Raw genomic sequence first — 18188 nt, forward strand, 5'->3', positions numbered from 1 at the left:
ATATTTAAAAGATTTTTATTTAAATATTAATAAAGTAGAGATATTTAATTTTAATTATAAGCTCGCTAAAAAGAATATATAATTATTAAAATATTAAATTAATTAATTAATTTTATATATTTATTATAGTAATAGAAAAGCTTAAAAACTTAAAACTTCTTTTTTTTTATATTCTAATTATTCTCTTTAAAAGTAAATAGAACTATATAATTATTTATATTAATCTTATTAAAATATTTTCTCTTTTTAAAAATAGAGTTATTAATCTTTTTTATATTATATATAATAATTAAAACTAAAATAAGATTATTATCTTATTAAACTATTATTAATATATTATTCTAAATTATTATAGCGAGAACTTTATATAAAAATATCCTTTATAAAAACTTTTTTTATCTTTATAAGTAATTTTAAAAAATTTATTTAATTTAATTTTATAATTTTATATATTATAATTTCTCTATCTTTTAAAATTATAATTAATTTAAATTTAATAAAATAATTATTTATAAAGAGAATAGAGTTATAAGATAATATATTAATAGTTAATTTAAATATTATAATTAATATATCTCTAAAATCTTTAATTTTTAATTTATTCTTAAGATTTTATATAGAAAAATATTAAATATAATTATAAAGATAGTCTTTATCGCTAATTATAAATAGTTTATATTTTTTCTTAATTAATTTATCTAAAGCTATTATAAAATAATAAATATATTTTATCTTCTTAATTATATATTTATTAATTATAATATAAAAACTTAAAATATAAAGCTTCTTTTAATTATTTTATATCTTATTTATAAATAATTAAAGCTTTTTATATTATATAGATTACTTATATTTATCTATTCTAATAATTCTAAATTTTTTTTAATAAGATTTAAATAATAAATAAATTTCTAAAAAAGAATATAATAATTTTAAGTTATATTTCTAATAATTAATAAAGCTATTAAAATAATTTTATTAGTTCTTTAATAATTATAAATAATAAAAAAATAAAAGATTTTTATATAGATTATAATAGCGATAAAGATTTTTAATTTTAAAATATTAATAAACTTTTTAAATAGAATCTAAAAGTACTCTATAAAAAAGATATATAAATTAATATTTTTATAAAGTATATTTTAAATAGTAATAATTTATATAAGACTAAATATTATATATAAAGTAATTTCTATATCGCTTAAAAGGTAACTAATAATTATATAATACTTAATTTTTATTAATTAATACTCTAATAATAGAGATATACTCTAAAGAAGAATATTATACTATTTAAATTTCTCCTTTCTTACATTAATTTAAATATCTTTTTTTCTAATATTTTATAATTTAATCTAATTTTTTTTATTAAAAATAAATAAAATAATAATTTTAGTTATATTAGACTTAATATAATAGAGTTATTATAAAGAATAAAAAAAGTCGCGTGGTTAAAACGCGGAGAAAAATCACGCTAATTTATTACCTCGGTCTAGGCGGTTATCGAATAAGTCCCCTGATCTTGAGGCGGCATTCTGGACACCGTAACAGACCAGCGTAAACTAGCAATGGCTCAGCACTAGGTTGCAGGCTCGTTTGTTAATAATGGGCGGCATTCCTTGATACCGATAGCGTGTTTGAGAGTAGTGTTGTTGTTGTCGGTCAATTTGGCGTTCAGACGATTTACGATTGCGGGGAAGTTCGGCGCTATTCCCAAAGTAGATAGCTCGATACCTGGGTAGAGCCTCTCACTCAATCGGCGAGATGCCGCTCAATTTGCTCCATCCATGTTTCTACCCCGCAAATCTACCAATGGCTTCTACGAGTAAGCTGGAGACTATCGAAGCCGCAAAGCTCTACTTTCACTCGGAACGTCTTTCGTCTCTCTTGCGAACCACATACTTTCAGGTTAGGTCCTAGGCCTGGAGTATCACGCGTCCTGATCGTCTAGCTTCCACCATCAAACCAGCCAGTATTGGTGCAAGGAATGGTATGGTCGTTATGCGGCGAAGCCCCGTTCCCAGACCTCAGAGAGCTGGGACATGGTTTGCCGGAAAATTCGTCTTAGAAAGTTTAGACGCTTGTCTAGCCTTTTACTTTTCCTGCGCGACGAGGATGGGTTTATATCAAGCCAAGAATCTGCTGCATGACATCCTTCGCTTGTATCCCTGGTGGCTGATTTGTCCCTTTCCCCATCTATCCTCCGAGAAACTGTATCAAACCCTTCTCTTTACTCTCAATCTTTTTCAAACAGCCCAACCATGGCTGGCGAGAAATCAGAGCAGGTTACGCATGATGAGATCGCCTTCTCACAATCTGGCAATATTGGCGAAGAGAGACTCGACTCACATATCCGTGATGACCACAATGACCCACATCGAGCAGCTTTGGAGGACATTGACCCAGATCAAAAAGTGACCAAGTCCACGTGGGCGGCCGTCTTCTTTTTAGGATTCACCTTTCAACCATCACTTTCTTTTACGATTTTGATGGTGTTTCCGATCCTGGTACCTATTGCCATCGAACTCCAGGGGAATACCCACAATGTCAATTGGATGGCTTCGGGATGGTCTCTCGCAGGAAGTATCGCTTTTGCCATAGCGGGACAAACAAGTGATTATTTCGGACGCCGATACATTTTGTTGTTTGGCCAAGCACTTCTAGTCCTGGGTCACATCATTGGATGCACAGCGAACAGCGTCAACCAGGGTATCGCGGCAATGGTAATCCTAGGATTCGGGACTGGAACCACTTTCGTGATGTAAGCACGGTCTTATCCTCTTGACAACTGCATACGGCTACTGCACACGAAGCTGCAAAATAAACTTGGGAAAAGGAGCTCCCATTGATTTTGCGCTGGTGGTGGGCTGCTCATGAATGAAAGAAGTGCTGACTCGTCAAACTCCACAGGTACCCCGGCATCTCCGAGCTACTGCCTAACAAGTATCGATCAATTGGTCTTGCATGGACTGAGCTTAACCTCCTACCATTCAGCACTTTTGGTCCGCTTTTCGCCAGGTTGCTCTTGACTAATGTCACCTGGCGATGGGTCTTCTACTTAGGAATCATCTCGGGAGTCATCTCCTTCGTTGGAACAGCAGTGTTCTATAACCCGCCAGCAAAGCCACTTGCAGACAGAACGAGAATGGAGGTCTTGAGAGAACTTGATTACATCGGCATATTTCTATATACCGCAGGCCTGACGCTGTTTCTGCTCGGCCTTGGTTGGGGTGGAGTCAGCTATCCCTGGAGATCCGCTGCAGTCTTAGTACCTTTGGTCCTCGGTGCCTTGTTATTCATTTCCGCCTTCGTATACGACTTCAGCGGTCACGCAAAACGGCCCCTGTTCCCTAAGCGGCTTCTCGGAAATGTACGCGAATACACTATTCTGCTAGTCCTAATCTTTGTGACTGGCTTCGTCTATTTCTCCTTGACAGACTTGATCCCTGAGCAGATCGGCTATATGTTTACCAGCAAGTCCTTGACTGCAGGACTCTACAACATCCCCGGAGGCTTTGGTGGCGCTGGGGGTGGTGTGATCCTTGGTGCCTTGATCGCTCGGCTAAAACATGTGCAATGGCAACTCTTCATTGGAATTGCGTGCCAGACGCTTTTTACAGCCCTCTTCGCTCTCATTACGCCGGATACGGTTCCTATGGCTCTCGTATTCCAATGCTTGGCCAATCTACCTTTCGCATGGATCACCCTCGCTTGCTACGTGACTGCGAGTCTGCACGTACCACAAAGAGACCTCGGACTTGCTCTCGGTCTCATTGGGACATTTCGATTTCTGGGTGGAGCTATTGGAACGACTATCTTCACTACGATCCTGAACAATAAGTCCGCCGTCTCCATCCCACAACGCGTCGGCGCAGCGCTGGCACCCCTCAACTACCCGGCTTCTAAATACGAGGCTCTCGTTACCGCAATCGGAGCCGGTACCACAGATACCCTAACCAATACGCCCGTAAATGTCATCGCGGCAGCTTCGCGTGCCATCCAATGGGGTTACAGCGACGCTTTCAGAATCACATGGCTTGTTTCCATACCGTTCGGTGTCATTGCTTGCATACTAGCTATCTTCGTGCGAGACCCCTCGCCATACTTCACAAAGCATACTTCGGTTACGCTGGAGAAGGAGCGGTTGGGCGGGCGGACGACGGACGCTAATTTGGGGAAAGAGGATTTGGAGGGCAGTAGTCTTTGAAAGGAAGATGGTTGGTAGTGTTTACCAGAGGCGTTGTTGCCGTTTTGCAAGGCGCCGTTGGGAGGTCCAATTCGGAGACACATGTACATACAGAAAATCAGAAAGAAACCTTGAACCGTGTAGCGTTCCTCCGTGCACCATGCTCACTGAAACCCCAACTTCGCTTGCGCCACCGAATACCTCACGCACCCGTACTCCAGTATTGACATATTCTGGCAATCATAGAGCTTGTCGCCATCGCTTCAGCCGTCGACCAATGCATTCGCCCACCTCGCAGGCTTCCAAAAACAAGACCAAGCACGAAACCATGCCACTTCTCCCCCCCCCACCCTCACATCAACGCTGAATGTTTCCCTCCTCAGACTGTCCTAACAAACGCCGCGCCCACCCTTCAGGCAAGGAAGTCGTCTCGCAAGACGGCTCCCTCTCCCGCGTCCGCGCCCGCGCCCGCCAAAAGACGCAGCCCACTCCGACACCGTCCTCATCGCCCGCATCGACGCTATAACGGCACGGCTGCGCCGACGTCTCCCTCCCCGAAGGCTTCAAGAGCAAAGACCAGACGCGTCCCTCGCATTGGGAACCTTTTCTGTCCCAAAGCTCCTTGGACAGAAGGGCCGTAGTCCGCTCTCCGGACCTGATGACAAGGTCTGTACGATGCCGGCTCTGACGACCGAAGATCCGACTTGCCCGTGTCGTAGACGATGCAAGTCAGTTGATCACCCGTTGGCGGAATAAACTCGATGGTGGTACTGATTGGTCGGGACTGACTTGTATCATTTTAGAGTTAGGTCTTCGTTCCTGCATGCTTTTCGGAGCCACACCTAGGGGTGGTCTTTTGCAAACAATCGTGCTTTTGCGTAAGTCTACCGAAAGCTCAACGCCCTGTGAGATATGAAGAGTGGCGCGCGGGTTCAAGGCTTGATAGGAAGCATGTACCGGCACTGTTACCATTCCCACGCTTGGGGTATTCGAAGTCTAGGGTTTATGTAGCATGGTGGAGGTAATTTGATAACTTGTATTAGAGATTATGGATGGCTATAGTAACCCCTTGTTGCCATTACACATGATTCCAAGCTGCAAGGAATAAAGAACACTACTCTCGCCGTCCAGACTAATCATCTACCCAGTGATCTCCGCGTAGCCTGGATTGAAGTTTGCATATACTTCCTCCGTAGTGGTGTGCGTGGTCGATGTCTTCTTGGTACTTGTAGTCTTTGCTTTGGTCGTGGAAGAAGTTTTCTTGGTCGATGTGTGCGCGGTGGTGGTTGTGCTGGGCCTCTTGGAGGCGACTTTGACGTTGGCATTGGTATTCTTGCTCGTTGTGGACGTGGTCGTGGCTTTCTTGCTTGTTGTGGCTTTCTTGCTCGTCGTAGCTGTCGTCGTGGCGGCAACAAGGCATCCCATCGCTACTTCGGCGTCATAGGCCGCCGCAGCGTATCCGGCTAGGTAGGGCGGGATTTCGATCTTTTGCGCTGTCAGCTGTGCGATCTTGGCGGTGTAGTATGCGCGTTGGGCTGCGAGCTTAGCGCAGGCATCGCTTATGGAGCTCGTGGCCGTTTTGGATGTGCTAGTTTTGGTGCTGGGTTTGGCACTCGCGGTGGTAGGCTTCGGTGTTGTTTTTGGTTTGGTGCTTGTGGTGGTGGGTTTAGCACTCGTGGTGGTGGGCTTTGATGTTGTTTTGGGCTTGGTGCTTGTGGTGGTGGGTTTAGCACTCGTGGTGGTGGGCTTCGATGTTGTTTTGGGCTTGGTGCTTGTGGTGGTGGGTTTGGCACTCGTGGTGGTGGGCTTCGATGTTGTTTTGGGCTTGGTGCTTGTGGTGGTGGGTTTGGCACTCGTGGTGGTGGGCTTCGATGTTGTTTTGGGCTTGGTGCTTGTGGTAGTGGCCTTTGTTGAGGAGGGAGTGGTCGTTGTGGTGATTGGGTTTTTGGAGGGAACTTTGACTTCGACCGGCTTGGGCGCCACGGTCGTACTCGACTCGATCGTTGATTCTTCTATGGCGAACGTTCTTGAGGTAGTGATTGATGATGGAGCGGTGGATTGAGTGACGAAATTCTGGTCCACTTGGACTGAAAGAGCTGAAGAACTAGAGCTGGAGCTGGAACTTGACGCAGTAGTACTGGAGCTAGGGACCCCCGTAGAACTGGAACTTGACGAGGAGACGGCAAAACTGGTAGGTATACTCGAGGTGGAGCCGGAGCTGGAGATAGAACTTGACGGCTTAGCGGAGCCAGAGCTGGAACTAGAAGCTGATGTTATTGAAGAGGATGGGTTACTCGAATTTCCTGCAAAGCTGGAGGAGGAGGAGAAAGATTTAAACGTGCTAGAACTTGACGGGGACGTTGCCGATCCACTACTGCTGGAACTTGGTGGTAAGGAACTAACGCGGGCGCTGCTGGAAGTAGACGAAGAGGAGCTAATTGCTGACGCGCTGGAACTTAGTGATAAGGAATTATCGCTGGCGCTGTTGGAAGTAGACGAAGAGGAGCTGATTGTTGACGCGCTGGAACTTAGTGATAAGGAACTAACGCTGGCGCTGCTGAAAGTAGACGAGGAGCTGATTGTTGACGCGCTGGAACTTAGTGATAAGGAACTAACGCTGGCGCTGCTGAAAGTAGACAAAGAGCTGATTGCTGACGGGCTGGAACTTGGTAGGGAATTAACGCTTATGCTGTTAGAAGTAGATGAGGAGCTGATTGCTGGCTCGCTGGAACTTGGTAGGGGATTAACGCTCGCGCTGCTAGAAGTAGACGAGGAGCTGATTGCTGGCGCGCTGGAGCTTGGTAGGGAAGAAGTAAGGCCGCCGCTAGATGAAGTGGACGACGAACTAGTTTCTAGCACACTGGAACTCGGTGGCGAGGAGCCGGAAACGCTACCCTGAGATGTAGAGGAGGATAAGTAAATTGTGTTTGGCGAGGTGCTAGACGTTGTTGATGAAGAAAGGCTGCTACTTGAGGAAGATCCTGGGACACTGCTGGAACTCGGTGACGAGGAGCCGGAAACGCTACCCTGAGATGTAGAGGAGGATGAGTAAATTGTGTTTGGCGAGGTGCTAGACGTTATTGATGAAGAAAGGCTACTGCTTGAGGAAGATCCTGGGACGCTGCTGGAAAATGATGATAAGGAAGTCGTAAGCCCCGTGCTCGAAATTGATGAAGAAAGGCTACTGCTTGAGGAAGATCCTGGGACGCTGCTGGAAAATGATGATAAGGAAGTCGTAAGCCCCGTGCTAGAAATTGATGAAGAAAGGCTACTGCTTGAGGAAGATCCTGGGACGCTGCTGGAAAATGATGATAAGGAAGTCGTAAGCCCCGTGCTCGAAATTGATGAAGAAAGGCTACTGCTTGAGGAAGATCCTGGGACGCTGCTGGAAAATGATGATAAGGAAGTCGTAAGCCCCGTGCTAGAAATTGATGTAGTAGAACTATAGCTACTGCTTGGAGAAGATAATAAGCTTAAGGAAGATCCTGGGTTGCTACTAGAAGACGCTGACGAGGCACTCGTGAGCCCTGTGCTAGGAACTGATGTGACAGAACTATAGCTACTGCTTGGAGAAGATAATGAGCTTGAGAAAGATCCCGGGGTGCTGCTGGAAGACGGCGATGATGAGGAAGTTATGAGCGCTGTGCCAGAGATCGATGCGGTAAGACTCGAGCTACTGCTTGGAGAAGATAATGAGCTTGAGAAAGATCCCGGGGTACTGCTGGAAGACGGCGATGAGGAAGTTATAAGCGCTGTACCGGAGATCGACGCGGTAGAACTTGAGCTGCTGCTTGGAGAAGATAATGAGCTTGAGAAAGATCCCGGGGTGTTGCTGGAAGACGGCGATAAGGAAGTTATAAGCGCTGTGCTAGAGATCGATGCGGTAGAAGTTAAGCTGCTACTTGGAGAAGATAATAAGCTTGAGAAAGATCCCGGGGTGCTACTGGAAGACGGCGATGAGGAAGTTAAGCTGCTGCTTGGAGAAGATAATGAGCTTGAGAAAGATCCCGGGGTGCTGCTGGAAGACGGCGATGAGGAAGTTGAGCTGCTGCTTGGAGAAGACAATGAGCTTGAGAAAGATCCCGGGGTGCTGCTGGAAGACGGCGATGAGGAAGTTGAGCTGCTGCTTGGAGAAGACAATGAGCTTGAGAAAGATCCCGGGGTGCTGCTGGAAGACGGCGATGAGGAAGTTGAACTGCTGCTTGAAGAAGATAATGAGCTTGAGAAAGATCCCGGGGTGCTGCTGGAAGACGGCGATGAGGAAGTTATGAGCGCTGTGCCGGAGATCGATGCGGCAGAACTTGAGCGGCTGCTTGAAGCCGTCGAAGAACTAGAGCTGGAGCTCGAGGATACGAAGTTTGTGTTGTTATACATGTTAAGTCGGTTGGATCCACCACAGTACTCGGATGAATTCGCCTCACAGACGTAGTTGCAGCCCGTGGTGGCTGGAGTACTTCCAGCGACGAGTGCCGATGGTGGATTGATGGTATTCCCGCAGTAACATTCCTATTGATGTTTCGTGGTTAGCGCGTCTTTAGAGCAAAGATCCCGAGTCGCGTCTCAAGGCTTCAAGTTGAGGCAGGAAGAGGAAGCATAGACTGTGAATGGACCTACCGAAGCATATTCGACTCCGAAATATGCATAGGCGGAACAGGCCGATGCACAGGTTTCCACGTCGGTTTGAGTTGCGCCGACTGGGTAATAGAGACCGGACAATCCCCTCGAACTGGTACTGTCGCTGTAACAACCAATGTAGGTGAACAACCCGGCCGTTTGCACTGTGATTGGTGCAGCCGACGTAGCAGAAGTGCTAGCTTTGGTCGATGTCGATGAAATGCTAGTTGAAGATGAGCCTGTGGATTGAGCGAGTGCCGAAGCGAGAGTGGCAGCCAAGGCAAGCAGGATGGAGGCAGTCTTCATCTTGTAACGAGCGATCTAAGACAGCGCAGGCTCAGATGCTGAGACTGTATAGCGAATTTGAGAATTCGGAGACACCATCAAACAGGACTAAAAGTTAAGGGTTGAAGAGCTATATAGCCTTCCACTATGAGTCCGACCCTATGACATGGTCCATCGAAGCCGGAGAGTCCAGATGGAAATCGGCCGTTCCACTAGAAGACAGGGAGTGCCGGACGCCATAGCGAAAGATAAGTGCGAATGGGAAAGAGCCATCAAGCCCAGTGCATAGCCGTATTCCGATTTTCGGCAGTCGTACAGAGGTGCGAGATTCCTTATTTGGAGGCGAAGCCCAGGTTGGTAAGTTCTAGAATCAGACCTCGCTAGATGAGAAATAAGGCCTCGTACGTGACTAACATGCAAGACGGCGAGTTGCGCATAGAGTTCATGATAAAGAGCAACATCGGTGCGGCTGTCGTCTTTAGGATCTCGTGGAAGCTTGTCTCTCTGATGGCTTTCGTGACGAAAGCTTACTTTTGCTGACGGTTGTCAAGGTTTCTACTCGAGTTTGCTTGTACGAATGGCGGAAAAAAAAGAACGAGTTGCAGTAACACGATTCCCAATTGCAAAGGCTTTGTGAGACAGAGTGTCTAAGGAATGGACAATGCTTCGAATTTACTTGGTGAAAATATCGAGTTACCTGGTCATCTGCCGGTGAGACAGGAGCTTCGAGTAAGAAGATGACCATTGGACCGAGGACACCAGTAGCTTCGATGAGCCATGGTGAGTAGCTGAGGAAACTATGAAATCTCCTAAACATTTGGTAAAATTGAGAGCTAGCAGCGACCAAGTCAAAGGTACTGGAGAGCAACTAGAAGCACATACATACCTCGGCAACATTGTTAATATTAAAGGTCTAAGTAGTCGGAACGGATTCTGGTGCAGGCGCTCGGAACTGCGCGGTAAGGCTTGAAGATAATTTTGGCACGGGGGCCAATGGATAATTATGTGCGTCGGAAGCTTTGGCTTCTGTGGTTAGCGAAGGCGCAAGATGGCGAGCAAATTAAAAAGGTGTGAGCAGATTCTGACATATGTGAACCTTGGCGCTAATACTTTGACGTGCACGCTAGCAGCCTAACTTCAGCCAGGATAGAGGGGCTTTCTCCACCTCGAAGAAGACAATCCCCGAGAACCCGTCTACGGGGCTCTAAACGTCGATACCGTCGACGGTGATACCCTTGTTCCAGCTATACTGTAACACCCTTGCCACCTCTTGAGCCGACTCGTGTGAAACCATAGCCGCCACAAGATACAAGCTCGCATCCAAGCCACTGGTCACCTGCACATTTCCAAGTCAGCATTGATCCCTTGAGACAAGCAAGGATTTGACTTTTAAAGCACGCCCGAGGATTGAAGCAAGCCACCTGCTCGCCAGACAGATCTTGCGAATCAAGACCAAGCGTTCGATTACGGAGGAATTGCCAGGACAAGTGCACTTACTCCCCCACTCGTGATAACTCGCAGGCCCCCTAGCCTTAGCGACGCCCTCCGTGCATTGGATTCCCGACGCTTGACTGATTCCTTCCAAGCATTGCTACCCTTGCGCGCAATTGATTTCCTCCTACCGTCAGGCCTCTTGTTAAGCACAAACGGGTTCTCCTCGAGCTTCTCGCCAAGATCAAACCGTGCATTATTAACGACGTAGTTCTCTTCCATGACGTCCGTTTGCTCAAGATCTCCACGTCTGGCAGCTTCTTTGCAGATGATCTCCATCTTGGTGTAGTAGTCTGGGTGAGTGGTGGCAGCGAGGCCTTGCAGGAGGCCTGCGTGGGCGAGGATGAGAGAGCCAGTACCGATGGACATAAGGGTACGCTCCTTGCTAGGGTCGGTCTGTTGGAGCTTGGCGAAATCCTGGATGAGCTTGATCGGCTCAGCCTCTTTCTTGAGCACGTCATCTACGCCTACACCGCCTGGAACGATCAGGACGTCGTATTCTTTCAGATCCTCGTGAGCGTCTTCGAAGTTAATATCGGCTTTGACGGTAAGACCTGAAGATGATGTAACCCCCGGAGAGGCGGCTGCAATGGTGCATTCGAAAGCCTTGGATCCTAAGCGTATGGTGTATCAATGAGAGAGTGTTGACTTCAGCTCGAGGATCGAAAGTCAACTCAGACGCTGGAGCGACACTAGAAATACGCATGACGACTTACCAGGGTCGTTGAGCTTGTGGTAGGCATTGCTAAGAACCTCAAGAGGACCGCAGAGCTCTTGAGCTCCAAAGGAAGGATGCAAGACAATGAGAACTTGGATCACCTCAATAGGACCGTCCGAGCTCTCTGCGATTGCACTCATCTTGTTAAATTTATGTATGTGGATTTTGAATGTGATGCTTGATAGCTTTGATGGTCTCGTGAAGGTAGTATTGTGGATAGTCAACTACCTTAGAGTGGGAAAAGCTGGGGACCCCGCACTGCAAGGCAGATAGGCACTAAGTCCAATAGAGTTGGCGTGTTATTCGGAAAACGCGTTACAGTTTGAAAAGGCTTGTTGGCTGGTATGACTTGGATGAGTGTTCGCGACGTTACTCCTCTTTCACCATACTGGCACTGTGTTTCTCATTGTGCCATTCTGAGCGCCTTTTTCCACAATTCTTTAGCTGGTTAGACTCACATTGTAAATCGATGGAACCTCGCGAACCCCTACTGCCTCACTCCCCTCAAACGTGCCAAGATCGCTAAGCCATTTCAGGTTAGTGGTATTCAGCTAAGCCCCTTTTGGTTAACTTACTGACCTCGCAGCCTTCGGGCTGGAGGTTCCGTAGTAAGCAGAAGAGGTTAACCCGAAGGGGCTTAGCGGGCTTAGCACGTCTGAGGACTGAGGCAAGAACCTCCACCAGCTCTAGAAGGCAAGTATGTTGCTGACAAATTTCAAACCCTATCCCACTCATCTCTTTCTGCTCACTGCCTTTCGCGACTTCAAGGAGGGTTAGAGGGAGATGCTGATGAGAGGTCTCAGACTTAGCAGGATTCTGGAATGTTAAGCAGTGGTCAACGATATTGTAGGAAAAATGGCAGGCGTTGAAAACCTGCAGAGAGGAATAGCTGCAATCGCGTATCGCTACAGAGTACAAATATCGGCAAAAGCAAGCTACGCGCGCAGGTCAGTATATTCATTTGGAGGTCGTAGATGCCATGATTGGGACTCAAGAAATGGGATGGCTGAGTAGAACGTAGATTCTGGTCTACATCTTCTCCATCCTTATTTCTCTTGTCTCGAGCTTCGACCAGGCCTGAGTGTACCCTTTTCTACGGCCAACCACAAGCGCGAGCCTGCCAGCACCTCTTAACGGATCGACCCTCACCCGGTTACCCTGGGGGATTTGCCCTCATCGATTGACGGAGCCACCTTTCCTCGCTGCCTCTTACTCACCTACAAAGTCCACCAGGACTTCGACCCTACCAATGGACATCGAGGCACACCCTTCCTATATCGCGTGCAAACGGTAAGCGACTAGTTGGCATCATCATGTCCCAATTTAGTGGCTGAATTCCAACCTGCAGCCGCTTGCAAGATGGCTTTTGTTGTCGATCCGGTACTTCAATGGAAGTATATCTTACGATACGGTATTCTACAGCGACATGGCGGGCAGTGGTACACATATCATACTTGAATTCGTATTTCCTCCAGATGCTAGCCATAGTGGCGTCCCTAGTTTTTCGCAAGGAGGCTCGACACTGACAGGCAAGTGGTACCGAATAAAGCTGTCATGATAGATTCTGAAATTCTAGTTGTCCGACATTAGGTGACAACGATCACCTGGTAATGATCTTATTTCAGCCTGAATCCGCCTACGATAAACAAATCAAGGGAGATCAAGCCGCAGGAGAGATAATTGTAGCAAGAGAAGGTCCGATGGACCCAGCCTATCTTACTGATATGGATCACTCTCCCACAAATGCAGGTCAACTGCGAAGAGAGTTGAGCGAGATCTCTACGAATGCTACTGGCCATCTCAACCAAACATACCGCCTGAATTCCGTCAGTAGGAATTAGACGCCGAGTTGAGTGAATCAACACCAGCGTTCCATAGCATACTGTCCTTTGAGGGATAGCATTGCTACCGAAGCACTGGCTATGAAACTGGGTGGACTGAAGATTCTGCCAAGTAACGATTTGCAATGTCGCGGCACTCGTACTACTGCCAAATATACTGAGAAGAATTTCGTTAGATGATACCACTGTCACACGGTCAAGTGGTTTCTAGGTACAGAAATCCGCAGTCTCATCACGGCCTTCTCCGATCCCCTCAGCGTTCATACAGCAGCCATTTCCACAGTAAAAAAATGGTCATTTTCTAGTCTGACATTTGAAGAGGTCCAAACGATGCCTCACGCATCAAACATCCGACCCTGAACTAGCCCGCTCGAGCCCATTGGTAAAGCCAAGTCGACATCCTTGCTGAGACCGTAGATCATTACACCCAGCAGCTGCTTAGGACCTGCCTTCCCCTCCCCACCCAGATGTGGCGGCGCTGCAACACACAGGTCTCTCAGATTGCTTGCGCTAACGACGATGTCTCTCCAAGTCAACGTGTCCTGCTCGTTGTCTTGCGTGTCGATCTTGATGACGCAAGTGCCATAGAACCCTTTCTGAACGAACCAATCTGGTACTTTGTGCCCAACCTTGACCGTGCGACCAAAAGCAAGAGGCGTGTCGAGAGTACGACCGGCAGTGATGCGGTTGATTGCTTGAGAGCAGACGGTGAATGTAGTGGACACGAGCTGAGTTTGTCCGGGAGGCTTTTGTTCGTAGCATCCGTCGATGTTGTTCGTCAAGGTTGATGCGTTTAGTAACGGGAGGATGAGGAGAGGATTGACCATGACTTATGATCTCGACCTTAAAGCGCAGGTGAAAGCACTCGAAACGAAGAGTGACGCAAAGGGTGTTAAAGGCTCTTCAAGCCTCATAGTGCACTGTTGTGCGCTTGACCGCGTCTTGATTGCCGTTGTCGCGCAAGCGAAACCTCTGGAATGGGTTCGCATGTCGCAAGTCAGCGCGTCATATGTATGTTGGTGCATTTTTAGGGCACGTGCTCAACACAGAGCCTCCCTTTCGATAATTAGTTACGTCTTCTTGAATGCTCGCAATTCATTGATACTTTATGATTCGACATAACGACTGTGGCAGACCTACAATCGACACTATTTTCAGTTGAAGTTCTCCGCAGTTGGCCTTCAAAGTTCAAAGAACAGTGAGAAAGACATTGGGACTGTATCTGTTGAGATTTGCTGCAGGACCTGTGTTGTAGCTACCCTTTATGGTAGCAATCAGGTGGCAAATAGGGGTATAAGTAGCCTTCTCTCAGCACCCTCATAGCTACTAATCAATCAATTCTTCATATATTCCAACAGTATCGAGCGTCACAGGATATCCTGGATAAGATTAGGCCGCAGTACATGTAGCCAGAAACAGCACTCATCAATCCCACGAAAAAAGGTATTTTCACAGTATCACAAGACAAAACGAGATGAAAACGAGCTCAGTACACTGGGAAAATAGTATATTCAGATTTGAACATACTTTTGACATCTTTACTAGCTCTTCCATGGTCCCTCATCCCCGGAATACTCTTTTCAGCGTCCAATGACTCGATCCAGCCCTTCTCCGGGCAATTCGATCACACGACCGCGAAGAGGACCAACGTTGTATGATATTGTAAAGGAAAATTTCATGCCGTCTCATAGACCACTCTCTTGTCCTTTTGAGACCCCTCCTCTCTTTCCAGATCTATTTCGCCCGTTTTAGATTTTGGCTCACAGTCGCTCTTTTGCTGACTGTGGAGACCAACTCTCTTCTCAACAGCCACGAACCTTTCAAAGTATCTCGACAGACTTGCCCCATCGCCAAAAGCACAGACAGTCCCGATCGTTCCATCAGGCCTTGCTACAACCACTGCGCCCTTGGATATTGGGATGCCATATCTTTCATGCGCGAGACCATCGACGTCATAGAACGCGTTCCCAAAGCATGGAGTACCCAGGCGCTCGTCTGGTGAGCCAGCTTCATTACTGCCAGCAATAATGGTAACGCCTTGGAAGATACCCACCGGGTAGCGTAAGAAGCTTGTTGAATCGTCTAGGTACTCTCGGAAGGTCTTCCATGAGGCTTGGGTGTGGCTTGGGTCCCCACAGAAAAGCATGATGATGAACTTGCCACAGTTCTTTGTAACTGAATGAAGACGCAGAGAAACGCGGAGTCCTGGTCGTTGGACAAGTACATCAGGAGTGCGCTCTCCGGGTTGGACCTTCCGAGATACTGTTGTAGTTGGGGCGACGATGGTGAGGTCGTCTGGAGCGTATGTGATGCCAAGTCCAGTGTTCAAGGAGGCGTTCTTCTTGTATATTTCCGTAAGGAGCTTATGAGCGCCCATGTCAGGAGCGCCTTTGAACAGTTCTGGAATATCTCCTCCTGTTAGTACTGATATAATCTTGTCTTGCTCAATGATCAGCTCTGCGATAGGCCTGCGTTCAGCTGCGTAGGTATCAAGAGCCTCCTCTGAAAGCCAGCCGTTGATACGGCCAGCTAGCTTCCAAGCAAGGTTGACAGCATCGTGCAAACCAGTATTCATACCCTGCGCTGCACCGGATGAGTGCGTGTGCGCAGCATCTCCGGCAAGGAAAACTCGCTCATTCTTTCTATACTCGGCTGCCAGGCGTTGGCCAACGGAATACACAGTCCACCAGTCCACGGTCTTGAAATCGAGCGTGAAAGGCTGCAACGCTTTCTGAGCTTCTCGAATCACATCTTCCCGGGATATTTCTGCACCAATTTCTTCCCAAAGCTTTTCTGGTAGGGCAAAACCCACGCGTGTTACTCCATGATCAAGACAAGCCCAGAGAATGGATCCATGACTTCGGGATTCGATCCCACATATACCTCTCCGGGCCTCAGGCATGTTTGTCTCGACAATGCCATCGATACGGATCCAGTGGCGATTGCTTCTCTCACCTTCAAATTGGATGCCGGCGAGCTCTCGTACTCTTGAGCGTCCACCGTCGGCGCCAATTAAATACTTGCTTCGTATTGAGATTGTACCCTTATCTTTAGTCTCCACAACCGACCGGACTGCATATTCTTCATCTTTGTGCCCAACTGCAAAGTCAGCTAATTTAGCTCCGTGATGAACACCCCTCTTATTGTATCTGCTATACCCATCACGAATCACGTCTTCAGTAAACCGTTGGCGACAAAGAAGCAGGTAATCGAAAAAGGTATCGCTGATGTTCGAAGACGCCGCAGTAAGACTCTCAACCCGCTCTCCATCTTTGTAAGATACCTGTCCCCGCACTACGAATCCCACCTGCCCTAGAGCATCCGCCAGATCCAGCTGATCAAGCATCTCTAGCGTACGTGGTGCTATCATGGCCGCGCGGCCATAGGTTGTCTGTTTGGTACGTTCATGTTGTTCCACAACGTATGTGGATACGCCACCATAGCGAGCAAGGCAGTAGGCGATTAAGAGACCGACAGGACCGCCGCCGCAGATGAGGACATCGACCTCTTCGTCCATTTTTGGGGATTTTTTAACTTTGAAGACGAATCAGGAAGCTGAAAACCTTTTGCTAGGCTCCCTAGGCGCAATGTAGATCGCTGCCTAGTGAACTGCGTTTAAAAAAAATAGGGATGCGTAACATGAGACAAAGAGGGTTAACAATGGGGTAAACGATGGGGCTCATAGTATTGTGCCACCCACCAAGCATTTACCTTGAGCAGTAGAAATGAAGATTGGCGAGCTAACTGCGAATGTCGCTGACCGGCATGACGACATTGTGCAGTCGGTAGTGAAGGTTCTGAAGGATCTGCAATGCTAGGTATGCGCGACTTGCATAAGTGCGGCAGCAGTCAGCCACAGACCTTACATATATTCCAACTCGAAGTAATATAGAAGTCAAAGGCAGAAAATCCAGAGACTCCAGAAAGTGTAACGGGATGCAAAAGGAGAAGGTCTCGGATTTGTCCGACCTACTCTGCAGTCGCGGTCATCTCATCAAGATCGGGAAGGGCGTGATCATACTGCACGGCAAAGTCGGCGAGTACTGAAGCAAGGTCGAAAACGCATAGCAGGCCCTAACGCAGCAAAAACGCGCAAAATAGGGGTAGACGAGTGCGAGAAGAACAGATACGACTATCAAACCAGTTGCTTACACATACTCAGGCCAACATAGTAAACCGAAGGAAAGTATGATCAATTACCACCCGAAAAAAGATATTTTCGCAACGTACGGGTCAATGTTGCAAGAAAGCCCGGTGCTCAAGCTTTCGACCCCAGGAATTCGGCATTGACAGCTTGGACCATGGTATTGCCGCCGTGTTTCTACGCAAACCTCTACCGCAGCCCTTTACCCTAACTCCCGGCTACCTTTCCAGCCTCCTCATATGTTACCTGCTTAGGAGTAGGCGAAACGATCTTCCCCATCCGAAACAGCAATTCCGATCTCGCCTCGGGCACTTCATTCATTGCGATTTAATAGCGACTGTACACATCTTCAGGCTTGTCAGTATCCCAAGTATCTAGCACATTCTGAACGACTAACATCATCGACATGCACCAAGCGGATGATGGGAGTACCGCGACCAACATAGGGCGAGAAGCCGAGTTCCTGATATTCCAGAGCGCCCATACTGCCCAGGCCGTTGCTGACGCTGCACCGACGGTCAAGCCAACATGCTTAGCGCTTGTGACATGAGTACACGAGGGCAGACGAAGAATGCGTCTATTTCGCCTTTCGCAGCGGCTGCGAGGATCAGCCCGTCTGAGTCACTATTGGGTGGGTAGAGTGTACCAATCTTGAAAGTCTGGTCCGTATTGCCGTCGTTGAAAGGGTGTTCTTGCGGTACGTAAATGCTGAGCTTGCTATGATCAACGAAGTTTCCTGTGCCGCTGAGATGGAGCAAGATGGGTTTTCTCGGAAAATCTAGTCGCTCGGATCCCTCTCAGGATGGCTTCTGTCACTGGCACGTTGAAGGATGCTACGCAATTGATGATGATGCTGTGAGTAGCAGAGAGCTCCTCAACCTTGCCGTATTCCCCAAAGGTGCCGTGAGT

At 47.2% G+C, this 18188-nt stretch overlaps 6 protein-coding genes across 6 annotated transcripts; 3 read left to right on the forward strand and 3 right to left on the reverse strand.

Moving 5' to 3' along the window:
• Positions 1-2261: 2261 nt before the first annotated feature.
• Positions 2262-4207, forward strand: HO133_005615 (uncharacterized protein; the record flags this gene model as incomplete). The annotated part of the gene is made up of 2 exons (XM_037296524.1): positions 2262-2761; positions 2911-4207. The coding sequence occupies 2 exons, from the start codon at positions 2262-2264 to the stop codon at positions 4205-4207; spliced, it is 1797 nt and encodes a 598-aa protein (XP_037148506.1).
• Positions 4208-5747: 1540 nt separating this feature from the next.
• On the forward strand, positions 5748-8615 carry HO133_005616 (uncharacterized protein; the record flags this gene model as incomplete). Its single annotated transcript, XM_037296525.1, has 5 exons — positions 5748-5817; positions 6250-6998; positions 7254-7595; positions 7635-7706; positions 7746-8615. The coding sequence occupies 5 exons, from the start codon at positions 5748-5750 to the stop codon at positions 8613-8615; spliced, it is 2103 nt and encodes a 700-aa protein (XP_037148507.1).
• Positions 8616-10289: 1674 nt separating this feature from the next.
• Positions 10290-11434, reverse strand: HO133_005617 (uncharacterized protein; the record flags this gene model as incomplete). Its single annotated transcript, XM_037296526.1, has 3 exons — positions 10290-10421; positions 10583-11190; positions 11293-11434. The coding sequence occupies 3 exons, from the start codon at positions 11432-11434 to the stop codon at positions 10290-10292; spliced, it is 882 nt and encodes a 293-aa protein (XP_037148508.1).
• A 1286-nt stretch (positions 11435-12720) lies between these two features.
• On the forward strand, positions 12721-13135 carry HO133_005618 (uncharacterized protein; the record flags this gene model as incomplete). Its single annotated transcript, XM_037296527.1, has 2 exons — positions 12721-12733; positions 12885-13135. 2 exons carry the CDS (start codon positions 12721-12723, stop codon positions 13133-13135), a joined length of 264 nt encoding a protein of 87 aa, XP_037148509.1.
• A 335-nt stretch (positions 13136-13470) lies between these two features.
• Positions 13471-13962, reverse strand: HO133_005619 (uncharacterized protein; the record flags this gene model as incomplete). Its single annotated transcript, XM_037296528.1, has 1 exon — positions 13471-13962. One exon carries the CDS (start codon positions 13960-13962, stop codon positions 13471-13473), a length of 492 nt encoding a protein of 163 aa, XP_037148510.1.
• An 848-nt stretch (positions 13963-14810) lies between these two features.
• HO133_005620 (uncharacterized protein) lies at positions 14811-16652 on the reverse strand (the record flags this gene model as incomplete). The annotated part of the gene is made up of 1 exon (XM_037296529.1): positions 14811-16652. One exon carries the CDS (start codon positions 16650-16652, stop codon positions 14811-14813), a length of 1842 nt encoding a protein of 613 aa, XP_037148511.1.
• Between the last annotated feature and the right edge of the window lie 1536 nt (positions 16653-18188).

The sequence above is a fragment of the Letharia lupina genome, assembly GCF_014066315.1.
Source record: "Letharia lupina isolate WasteWater1 chromosome Unknown contig_21, whole genome shotgun sequence".
NCBI lineage: Eukaryota > Fungi > Ascomycota > Lecanoromycetes > Lecanorales > Parmeliaceae > Letharia > Letharia lupina.